This window comes from Octopus sinensis, linkage group LG25, assembly GCF_006345805.1.
Source record: "Octopus sinensis linkage group LG25, ASM634580v1, whole genome shotgun sequence".
NCBI lineage: Eukaryota > Metazoa > Mollusca > Cephalopoda > Octopoda > Octopodidae > Octopus > Octopus sinensis.
The window spans coordinates 25,584,277-25,596,873 of record NC_043021.1 but is presented as its reverse complement, the minus strand read 5'-3'; the positions used below and the strand labels follow the sequence as shown (position 1 = coordinate 25,596,873).

Genomic DNA, 12,597 nt, shown 5'->3' with positions numbered 1-12,597 from the left:
ATGGGTGAGACAATGTGCTGGAAAAGACCCGTCCAACCCCTGCAAGCATAGAAAAGAAGATGCCAAAATGATAAATGATAGGAATGAGGATGATGGTTACATTAGTGAAGATGGTGATGACAATGAAGATAATGATGGTAATGATGATGATGATGATGATGATGAGAGTAAGGAGGGTAAGGATGATGATGATGATGAAAAAATGCCATGATAAAATGCATGATTTTGCCCCTATTAAATGTACATTGTGCAAAGTGGGTGGCAAACGAAGCAAGGAGCCTCAACTTGTGAAAGGCAGGTTAACCTCTCTTGTGCTGGTGCCATGAAGATGATGATGTTGATGATGATGATGATGGTGATGATTGCTCTTTGTAAAGTGTTTTATATCATGGCACCAAAGGAGGGGTCTTAGGAAATGTATCAAAGCATAGAAAGCACAACAAACATAAATTGTGCGTGTGAGACATGATCCTATGAATAAAAACTCACTTGGACTGTGACAACCCAGCCAACCCATGCCAGCAGGGAAAGTGGACATAAGTGATGATGATGAGAAGGAATAAGAGAAAGAAGTGGGAAGTGCCTTCTTATTCTTACAAAGCACCCAAGGTGAGAACAGAATTATAATAAAAGCGTGTCTCCTTAGGGCAGAAGGAGGCCATGTTTATGGTTTAAATATCTGATATTATATATTTTTTTTTAATATATGTAATATAGATCTGAAAAATAGTCAGAAAGAAAAAATCCTCCCTCCCAACAACCAATTTATTTCTTTTTATTTATTTCTGGGTCGTAAACTACAATGTTTAAAACACACTCGCTTGAAAGAAAATTTTTTTAAAATTATAATTTTCGACGCTATTCTACATGAATGCCTCCTTGAAATCTGGCGACCCGGACCGAACCTTGCTTCGAGTTTAAGATTCTTTCCCTTTAACTTCCTCACTTAAACTTTGTTAAACTCAGTTATCAAAAATAGCTTCGTATAATAAATTTTATTTTTTACGATAATCTTTTTGATCTATGCATCAAAAATATAAATACGTAATTTATAAAGTTTCACACATTGTTTCTTATTTCGTCGTTTTGACCGAGCAGTCTACTGAGGTTACTTACGGACACGAAAGAAACACCATCTTTACATGTGTTTGATAACATGGCGTCGTCCGGTTTCTCCCAACGCTACGAAAACCTTCTCTTGTATATTGTCTTCGCCGGTGCTGCTGCTATTTTCGGATTCTGTTGTTGGGTCTTAAATATTGGATACGGAATCATCTTTCAAGATTCAGGTAAGTTGTTAAGTGCATTTTAGGGGCCACGGAAACGGGATGAAGGGGCCCCCTCGTACTGCGAATCAACTCACTGAGTCCCGCCTTGTTACATGTCGCCTTCCCTTGGTAGCAAATATGTTTCACACTTCTCCCATTTGAGACTACCCAGCAGATGGCCTAAATCACAACTCTAGAAAGGCCTGGGTGTGTCATTAAGAAGTTCGTTTCACAGCTAGGGGTCTTCTGCCAAAGCCGTGTGTGTATCCATTGCATATATGTGTAGATATCGCAGCGAGAAATATCGACAATGATGTTTGGGATATGTTCTGCTACAAGTTAAAGTTCGTTGAAATGCAGTGATTGTCCGCCCGCTGGAAAACTGTAACCAACGACGCTATTGTTCACCAGTTACGATATAAAATAAGTCAATAAGTATATCTCGTTATATTCACCACACAATCGAAACCCGTAATGCCCAAGTTGTTACAACTCGTTGAGAGAAAGACCCCCTAACTTGGAGGCTACATGAAAAGCAAAGGATAACGAAACGGCACTTGTCTACTTCCCCTGCCTAGGGAGAACTTTTAAAGCCCAAATTAAGAGACCTAATGCTGCAATATTTCATTGCTAATCCAATTAGGTGATGGAAAATGTGGTTGAAATTTAAAAATCTTTATTTACAAAGTTTAACCAGCAATCAGCAGGGTTTTGGAAAAGTGGATTTGGTTGATGGAAACTAAAAGAAGCCTGTCATTTAGCCGCTGGACCTCCCCCCACTCTGTTCCTTTTGTATCTCGCAAGATACTTGGTAACCTCACAAATGCAAGTGACATGAAAAACGCACCATGTACTCTCTGTAGAGTGGAAGGACGTCCAGCCATTGCAACCCTGTGAAAGCTGACACTAGAACTCGGTGCCACCCTGCAGCTTAGAGATCCTGTCAAACCATCCAACCGATGGTAACGATGTGTGTGTGTGTAGTTTTCCAGATTTCCTCACAGTGGTAATTCTATGACCAAGAACATTTTATCCCAAAAGAAAAATGAACTCTTTCACTATTGGAAAACCGAACCATGCATAACACTTCTCAATCATCTGCACTTGACTTCACCAACACCAGCAGAGCGTACTGAAGTCCATCACCTGACCCCTATTCAACATCTTGCTTCTCAGCATTTTTACTCCCATACAATCTAAACAAAGACATAGGAAATTTCAAGTAGTTTGGAAAAGAACCTACTCTATACAAATATAGATGTATTGAGTACTCTTTTTCTTTTTTGCATCCTTTAACATAATTGCACAGGTGTGTGTGTATATATCACCTTGATCAACCAGTCCGTCAGGCGTCCATTTGACACTGCTGGTCACAGCACGCTGTCCACTCTTCCTTGGATCGCGCCTTTCTCATCCACATGATCCCAATCGTCCTCCTGAAATCGTAACTCCACCATCGTGGACGCCTTCCGGGTGGTCGTTTCCGCTCGCACGGGTCCATCGATTATCGGTGAGCCGGGCGACATGTCCAGCCCATCTAAACTTGCTGCGTGTATACTCTGCGATGACATCTCTCACGCCGGACTTCTTTCTGATGATCTCGCTACTGATGTGCTCTCTCAACGAGATACCAAACATTGTCCTTTCCATGGCTCTTTGAGCTGTTACCAGTCTCTGCTCTTCTCTCTTTGTGGTAGCCCATGTTTCACTACCATATAACATTGCAGGCAGAACTGGACTGTGGATGAGGTTGGCGCGGGTGGTCCTGTCCAACCTTCCCTTGAGCACATCCCTTATGCTATTAAATGCCTTCCATTCGGCCCTTACTCTCCATGAGATCTCCTTTTCGATATCTCGGCACATCTGTCCCAGGAAGACATATTCCCTTACCTCCTCTATGTCATCACTGCCGATCACCATTCGACCTGTTGGTACGTTGTCTGACCGCATGAACTTTGTTTTCATGCGGTTCATCTTGAGACCTACTGCAGAGCTTTTGATGTTGAGCTCCGTCAGCATGGTCTGAAGCTGATCCATGTTTTCAGCGATGAGTACGATGTCGTCAGCGAAACGGAGGTGGGTGAGGAGCTCGCCATTGATGTTGACACCACCTTGCCATTCGATGCCTCTGATGATCTGTTCGAGACATGCAGTGAAAAGTTTTGGGGAGATTGTATCTCCTTGCTTCACTCCCTTCTTGACCGGCACTTGTATGGGTGATGACGGTAGAGTTATGTTGGTGGTGCATCCAGAATTTGCCTCTCTGAGCAGCTGCACATATTGCACTTCGACTCCTTGCCTCTGCAGCGAGTTCAGCACTGCGTTGGTTTCGACGCTATCGAAGGCCTTCTCATAATCTATAAACACAATGCAAAGAGACAGCTTGTACTCATTTGCTCACTCAAGCAGTTGCGTTAGAGTAAATATATGGTCCATTGTGCTGTAGTTCTTCCGGAAGCCTGATTGTTCCCTCGGTTTTTGTTCGTCGAGACGACGTGACAACCCGTTCAGAATTATCTTCGTGAACAGCTTGTACACGTGAGACAGCAGGCATATGGGTCGGTAGTTCTTTAGATCTTCTCTGTCGTCCTTCTTATACAGCAGGATGGTATTTGACTCTTTCCACTGTGAGGGAATTCTTCCCTTGTCTAGATAGTGTGTAAATCGGTCAGCGAGGATTTTCCAGAGCTGCTCTCTGCCTGACTTTAGCACCTCCGATGTTATACTGTCTTTCCCTGGAGCCTTTCCGTTTTTCATCGAGCCGATGGCTCTTTCAACCTCACAGACAAGGATAGGTGGCACGTTTTCTTCCTGTTGGAGTGGTGGTAACGGCTGGACATTTCTGGTAGACTTAAAGAGCTTGGTGTAGAAGTCTTCGCAAACTTTTTCCATCTCGCTCTTCTCGTTGACCGGTATTCCATCTGTATTTTTCAGGGCCGTCACCTCCGATCTATATAGTACCATGTCCCTCTTGCATTTCTTGAGGCTCTTCTTTTCCTCTGCGGCCTTCAAGAGCTTCTCCATCCGGTATGCCTCAAAGTCTTTCTTTAGTTGCTGACGAATCACTCTGCTGAGAAGGGAATATTCAAGGTGATCTTCAATAGTCCTCTTCATATTTTTCCTCTTCTCAAGTAACTTTGTAGTTTCTTCCGAGATTCTTCCCTTCTTTTCTCTTGGGCATACTCCCTTAGCCTTCCTTAAACACTCCTTCAGTTTCCCTATCAGTGAGTTGTAGTCATCGTCTATGTCGTCTCCTTGGCACCAGTCTTCCTGCAAGATGGCTTCCTGCAGCTTTGCCTCGTTGTAGACTCAGACACGTTTTCCCTTCGACGCCAAATATAGTGGCATCTTCTCCCTCTCCCCGTCGATGACGACCCTTGCCCTTACCAGACGATGATCGCTACCGTATATATATATATATATATATATATATATATATATATATATAATATATATATATATATATATATATATATATATAGCAAATAAGTATCAAGGATGTCCAGGTAATAGTGCATTACAGCCATTTCAAGTGGCTCCATTTAATCAATCAATGCAAACATTACATCAATTCGAAATAAACTGCTTTCCTCAGACGCAGATGACCATATTGGTTTTCAACATACAGGATACTCCATTATAATTTTTTTAGCAAATTTTTCATCAGAACTAGAGAATAAAAGAATTACAATGTTTACTGCAGATTGAACTTTAGGAGAAAATACTTAAATGGCAGAAGAAAATAACAATGGGGGTCAAGAAGGAGTAGTGGGGATCTAGCTCCATTCATCTTTCTCCTTATCGCAATCAAAAGATCCAATACAGCAAGTATTCGACATCCCGTTAGGGAATTGACAGTTAAGTCCTTGCTACTGGTGGTAAATTAATTCTTCCTCACCCCTATTTTACTATGACTGTAAATTCACCCTGTCTACAGAAAAGAACATGACTCAGAAGATGCTAGCAAGATAAATGGTATGTAGGTGATAACCGGAAAGGGGAAGGGCGGGGCTGACTTAAACTATATTATGATTATCAATTAAAAGGGGTCTAAAGTAGGAAACAAAGGAGGTCACAATGAGATCTAAGTGGGGAGTAAGGGTACAGGGGGGGGAATATCCAAATTTTGCAAAATTTATATATTAATATTATTATATTTTGTATATTAAATGATATACAAAATATAATAATATATTAATAATAAATTAAGCAGAAAATGGAAAGATCAACAACAGTTGACTACCATTAATTATTATTTTTTGGAGGTTTTTAATACGTCCTTTTAATGTTTCATCATCCCAAATTTTTTATTATACCAATATTTTTTAACTTTTAAAATGTAAATTCACTGTGTTTTATGTTTTATGTATAACACCAACTGAAATCTATTTATTTATATATACATTTTTATATCTTTATATCTGGAATTTATACATCCGTTTTATAAATGTGGAAGAATATATGTATCTATTTGGTCTTCGAGTGTGGATTTTAATCATGTTCCTCTAGTTTCCGCTTGCATTGCCTCCGTTCAAATTAAGAAGTGAAATATAGCTCATTTGGAGCACTACAAATCCAGTCTGTATTTTTTGTATTGTTAACACTAGCAATCTCAAAATAAGCTGTGTATTTTATCATGTTGATTCGTTAGCCTCTGCACGCATATTTTTTTTCTCTCCTTCTTTCTGTGTTTTTTCTCTGTGTATCTTTCTGTTGAAGAGCGTAGGCTCGAAATGTTAAAGACTTGTTTTATTTATATTTCCTGAGTGCCATACTAATACAATTGTTTGTTTGTATTCCACCTGCCTTCGTCTTTTGTTTATTTCCGTAAACCTGCCTTCGTCTTTTGTCTATTTTCATAAAGCTTCCCGTTATATATATATATATGAGAGAGCGAGTTTTATATCCATTCTTTTCCTTTCTTTCATGAATTTGTATCTGCTCAGCTAAACATCATCAAAATCCGTGCAGCCAGATCCCCAACTTTAGCTGCTAAATTTGATGAACAAAATGAATTTGTTTTGTGTTAAAAGTTGTCTTATGAGTATTTTTGTGTGTTTTTTGTCTTTTCCAGGTTACGAAGCCGTGACTCCCTGGCGATGGATTGCTTCCACAGTTTCACCCGTGCTTTTAGCCAGTGTAGCCTTCCACCGGAAATCACTGAATACTTCTGGAGCTTTTAGTGGTTCGTCTTCTCTGTGGTTGTTTTGGTTTGTTCTTGTTGTTGCTATGGTGGTGGTGGTGGTGGTGGTAGCTTATGCTTTATCCTCTTACCCTTGCTTATCCCTACTGCCACTCCCTATCATACCCCTGCTTGTTGTACCACATTTCATTGAGGCTGCACCACACCTCCATAAACCAGATTTAAGCTTCAGAAAGAGACCCCCAAAACTGCCATTTTGTGGGCATTTAAAATTTTTTTATCTTGTTTTAGTCATTGGAGTGTGGCCATGCTGGGGCACCACTTTGAAGAGTTTTAGTCAAACCTTGTCGACTCCAGTACTTGTGTTTTTTCAGTCTCGTGCTTATTTCATTGGTCTCTTTTGCCAAACCATAAATATATGGGGATGTAAACAAACCAACACCAGTTGTCAAGCAGTGGAGGGGAACAAACACAAAGACATACTCAGGCCCCTGTATGCAAATTAGCAGCCCCACTTCTCTGTAGCCACTGAAGTTCTTGAATGCTGGCTGCTTGTTTCAATTGATGGAGACACTTCGGATGAGATCCCAATAAAGTCCAAAAACCAGTGAAGGCTCCCCATCACTTTTTCCAGTCCCCAGAGAAACACCTAAATTACCCCTGTTTATATATTTTTTATTTGTTTCAGTCATTTTGGCACGTAAAAGCACCATCCGTTTGTGTCCGTTGCCAGCCTCGGCTGGCCCCCGTGCCGGTGACACGTAAAAGCACCGTCCGCTCGTGGCCGTTTGCCAGCTCTGTCTGGCAACCGTGTCGGTGGCACGTAAAAGCACCATCCGTTCGCGTCCGTTGCCAGCCTCGGCTGGCCCCCGTGCCGGTGACACGTAAAAGCACCGTCCGTTCGTGGCCGGTTGCCAGCTCTGTCTGGCCCCGTGTCGATGGCACGTAAAAGCACCATCCGTTCGTGTCCGTTGCCAGCATCGCCTGGCCCCGTGCCGGTGACACGTAAAAGCACCATCCGTTCGTGGCCGTTCGCCAGCTCTGTCTGGCACCTGTGCAGGTGGCACATAAAAAACACCCACTACACTCGCGGAGTGGTTGGCGTTAGGAAGGGCATCCAGCCGTAGAAACACTGCCAGATCTGACTGGGCCTGACGAAGCCTTCCAGCTTCACAGACCCCAGTTGACCCGTCCAACCCATGCTAGCATGAAAAACGGACGCTAAACGATGATGATGATGATGATTTGACTGTGGCCATGCTGGAGCACCGCCTTTAGTTGAACAAATCGATCCCAGTACTTATTCTTTGTAATAATATATACATATACACACATACACTGTAGTACCTCAATTTTCGAACAACTATGATTTCGAATAAAATATGCTTTATATATATATATATATATATATATATATATATCATCATCATCATTTACTGTCCGTTTTTCATGAATGCATGGGTAGGATGGTTGACAGGAGCCAACTAGATAGAAGATTACCCTGGGCTACTGTGTCTGTTTTGGCATGGTTTTTATGGTTGGATGCCCTTCCTAACACCAACCACTTTGCAGAATGGAGTCAGTTTCTGTCTACCAAATCCATTCATAAGGCTTTGGTCAGCTTGGGGGTTACAGTAGAAGACACCTGCCTAAGATGTTGCACAGTGGGACTGAACCTGAAGCCATGTGGTTGCCAAATGAGCTTCTTAACCACACAGCTGGTCCTGATAACTTAGTCTCCTTCAACAGCACAAAAGCTGTGTCAGTGTACAAAGCATTTTCAGGCTTCATTGTGATTCAATGCATCATGGGTTCAATAGTTAAGCACCACCAGGTATCTTCCAATAGCCCTGTTATCAATCGTCTCTGCATATACCCAACAATCAGAACTGACAGCTGACTAAAAGACTGTTTCAATGAGATTTTCTTGCAGATTATCTCAATGACCCTACCATCCTGGCTGAATGGCAGGGTCACTTGAGTAAAGCCCTGATGGTAAATTCTCCTGTGCATGGAGTCTGCAGTTAAGGTCTCAAGAGGGATCAAATGGGTTGACTATCTACAACATTATAGATATGTGTGTGTGAAATATATTTGCTCTCTGTATTAGTAGTCTTATACAAGTAACTGCTTCTCTACTTAAACAGCCCTGTTTGTTGGGTTCCTGATGATTTCTGCCAACATTTGCTTTGCCACATCTTTGATTGTCTTCTTCTTCACGGCGTCGTCTGCCACAAAATTCCGCGGCAGTAAAAAAAGGTCCTTTGAGGAAAACTTCAAAGAGGGTAGGTAAAAACTCAAATTGTATTTCTTTTCTCTCTACACTTCACTTCCTGCCCCATGTTTGTGTGTGTGTGTTTATGTATGTATATAGGTGCTATTCAGCACACACACACATATATATTTATACACGAGGGTGAGTCAAAAAGTAATGCCATTTTGTTTAGGACAGGTATAATTACCAACACAGGAACAAGTATAATACATCAAAATGAAGCTGGTCCTCTGTGGATCACATCCCTACTTCTCAACATAGTCACCGTTTCTCCCAATAGCAATGTTCCACCTTCGAATGAGAGCATGTATCCCTGCCCCATAAAATTCTGTTGACTGTTCTTTGAGCCACTTCTTCACTACAGTTTTCACTTCCTCATCACTGGACTATCATCTCTTCGGCCCCATGAAAGAGGGTTTGAGAGGCAAACATTATTCCAGTGATGAAGTGAAAACTGTAGTGAAGAAGTGGCTCAAAGAACAGTCAACAGAATTTTATGGGGCAGGGATACATGCTCTCATTCGAAGGTGGAACATTGCTATTGAGAGAAATGGTGACTATGTTGAGAAGTAGGGATGTGATCCACAGAGGACCAGCTTCATTTTGATGTATTATACATGTTCCTGTGTTGGTAATTATACCTGTCCTAAACAAAATGGCATTACTTTTTGACTCACCCTCGTGTATAAATATATATATAGGTGTTATTCATCACCCTCAGTCACAATTTGTGATTTTGTGATGGTTAAATTTTTCTGCACTTATATCAATTTTTAGTGTCGACAATCGCATCTTGCTAAATACATATACTTGACAGAAGGTTTTAGCTGAACCATCTAAGCAGTGAGGTTGAGAACTGCTCGGGAGTTTGAAATTAACAGACGAAACTAGTCCAGTGATTCCAGCTTAGCTCATGGCGCAGTTATCTCCCCTGTCACTCTATATAAATGTACATTTATGCAGCTTTAAGAGTTTCTAGCAATATAGGGGCTATTCAGCACCCTCACTCACAATTAGTGATGGTTGAATTTTCTTTTTATGGTTTTATATTGCGCTTAGCTGCTTATATTAATTTATATATATATATATATATATATATATATACACATATTGTTGCTTATTTTTTGGTTATAATCACCCCACATAATTTTATGGGTAATACCATAAAAAATTCTGGTGCATCTAAGTTAAATACCATATTCATTTGGATCTAAATTGTTTTACATACGTATATATATATATATATATATATTATATATATATATATATATATATATATATACACATATTGTTGCTTATTTTTTGGTTATAATCACCCCACATAATTTTATGGGTAATACCATAAAAAATTCTGGTGCATCTAAGTTAAATACCATATTCATTTGGATCTAAATTGTTTTACATACGTATATATATATATATATATATATATATATATATATATATATATATATATATATATATCATCATCATCATCATGTTCAATTTCTGCAATTTATTTTTGGGAGGTTTTTGCTTTTTTTTTATTGAAACTTTTGTGCACACCTGAGTATTTTGTTTCTGAATGGATTAAGTCAGCTTACCTGGAAATTCTTATTATGCAAAAACTGAATGCCTGGGAAGAACCTTTTTTTTGCCTTTTTGTCTTGTGATGTTTCTGTATCCATATTTGTTACTAATTGCATTTAATTCATTACCAACACCTTTCTTTTTTTAATGGATCAAAGATTTTGTTTTTAGTTACTTTTAAATAATTAACAGTTCTGCATACAAAAGATTATTTTTTTAACACAAGTGACATCCTTACAAGAAAAAAAACTAAATCTTTTCTCCAATACTGGCAGTTTTCACAATAATCTCATCTCAAGTCTGTACACTATAAACATTCGAATAAAGAAACCCATTTTCTGCTCAATCATTACAGGACTGAGATTTTAATTAAGGAAATGTCCAATAGAATGTGTTGTTGAATGTTAATTAGTGCTATTGTTTGGACAAATTGAGTAGCAAGCATGAGGAAGAGGAAAGAAACGAAGGCCATCTTCAGTTTTGAATACATGTCAGTCCCCTTTTTTTTTTTTCCCACAGAAATATTGAAGCTGTCTTTTGTTCCTGCATACATTTCTTCATGAAAATTTTGCATTATTTTTAGGTGGCCAGCGCAACTGGGTGCAGGTTGTATGCAATGGTGGGGTGGCCAGCGAAATCAGCCTGATGTATCTCATAGATATTGGCATGAAAGAATTTCCAGTGGATTTTGTTAATCACTACCAGGCATCATGGATGTCAACAGCTGTGTTGGGTGCATTGGCATGTTCCTGTGGAGACACATTTGCATCGGAATTTGGCACCGTCATCGGTTCTGGCCAGCCACGACTCATTACAACATTAAGAAAAGTTCCCAGAGGTAAGGAGTTGTGACAATATAAATCTCAGCATCTTATAGATATCATCATCATCATCATCAATCTTCATATATCCATTCTTCCGTAAGAGCAATCAGTCAATATTTAACCCAACCCCTAAATTTTTTTTGTTTTCCAGGGACCAATGGTGCCATATCCTTTGTCGGTTTACTATGCAGTGCCCTTGGTGGTTTGATTATCGGTGTTACTTACTATTTAACTCTCTTGTTGACCATCAACCAACGGAAGCTCCAAGAGAGTCCGGTCCAGTGGCCGGTCATCATAGTCGGCTTAGTCTGTGGCTTTGGTGGCTCTTTCCTGGATTCTCTGCTTGGAGCAACTGTACAATACTCCGGTACGTAGCAGACTTTCATTTCCAGGTTTCTTTGCTGCATTTTCATTTATTGTAATTATTTTGATTGGTGTCTGTAGCAAGGATGGGGATGTTGAAGAAATGGTGGAACATTGAGCTAAATACTTCACAAGGTCTAGTTCTAGCTTTACTTCTGGACTTCACATCAGCTTTCTGGTAATGAGAAAATATATATCAATCAAGTACAAATATATATATATATATATATATATATATATAGATAGATAATAGATAGATAGATAGATAGATAGATAGATAGATAGATATATAGATAGATTGATAGATATATGTATATATAAGCGCAGAGAAGAATGGAAAATTACACATTTTTAATTGATAATTTACAACACATGAATTACCAACATTCGTTTCTGATATGCTTCTGTTGCATAATCCTTTAATGCAATAATGCTGCTGCATGTTAATTGATCCCTATCAACTTGATTATAGCATTATGGGGATCTATAAAATAACCACCAGCATTTTATTCTCAAGGCCACCCACATTGTAATGGATCAGAAACGTATGGCAGCAATTGATATGTTGTAAAACCTCAGTCAAAGATGTGTTTCTCCATTCTTCTTTGTGGGTTTTTTTTTAAAATATAATCTGGAATCTTATCTGAAATTCTTCAAAGTGGACTTTGGATTTGAACCGGTGTGCAAGGGCAACAGTCTACACCGATCCTCATCTCTCTCACCGGTTGATCGAGTTAGCCAAGTAGGGATTACTACAGAGTACTTAAAGAATATCCACCTGGATTTTAAAATCCCTATCCCTTTATATATGTAGATAATAAAAAGTCTGGAGGTATGAAAGACGAATATATTTATTTCACCAGTTGCTATCCATAGCATCATGGCTGTCTCACATCCTTCATGTAATGATAATAATTTCTGTGTCTAATAAATCATTTTACTTTACTACATCAGTACGTATGTTATACACTGCACAATACTATTGTACATTTACAAATCAACCACACACAATCACACGCCCGTCTGAATTTGCTTTCTGCCCTATGTCTCTCACTACCACCAATCCTATTCTCTCTCCAAATCACAAGAAAAAAAAAACCTTCCAGCATATTCTTTTTCTTTGCAACTTCCATTGTTCCTGTCGATGTCTTCATT

General features: G+C 39.5%; 1 protein-coding gene across 1 annotated transcript in view; it reads left to right on the top strand.

Moving 5' to 3' along the window:
• Nucleotides 1-1,117: 1,117 nt before the first annotated feature.
• Nucleotides 1,118-12,597, top strand: part of LOC115224545 (transmembrane protein 19) — a 12,306-nt gene continuing 826 nt past the window's right edge. Inside the window, exons 1-5 of the mRNA XM_029795455.2 lie at nucleotides 1,118-1,289; nucleotides 6,343-6,453; nucleotides 8,559-8,696; nucleotides 10,839-11,093; nucleotides 11,231-11,446. Coding sequence (XP_029651315.1) covers nucleotides 1,157-1,289; nucleotides 6,343-6,453; nucleotides 8,559-8,696; nucleotides 10,839-11,093; nucleotides 11,231-11,446 — 853 coding nt within the window. The 5' untranslated portion in view covers nucleotides 1,118-1,156. The remainder of the gene's footprint in view (nucleotides 1,290-6,342; nucleotides 6,454-8,558; nucleotides 8,697-10,838; nucleotides 11,094-11,230; nucleotides 11,447-12,597) is intronic.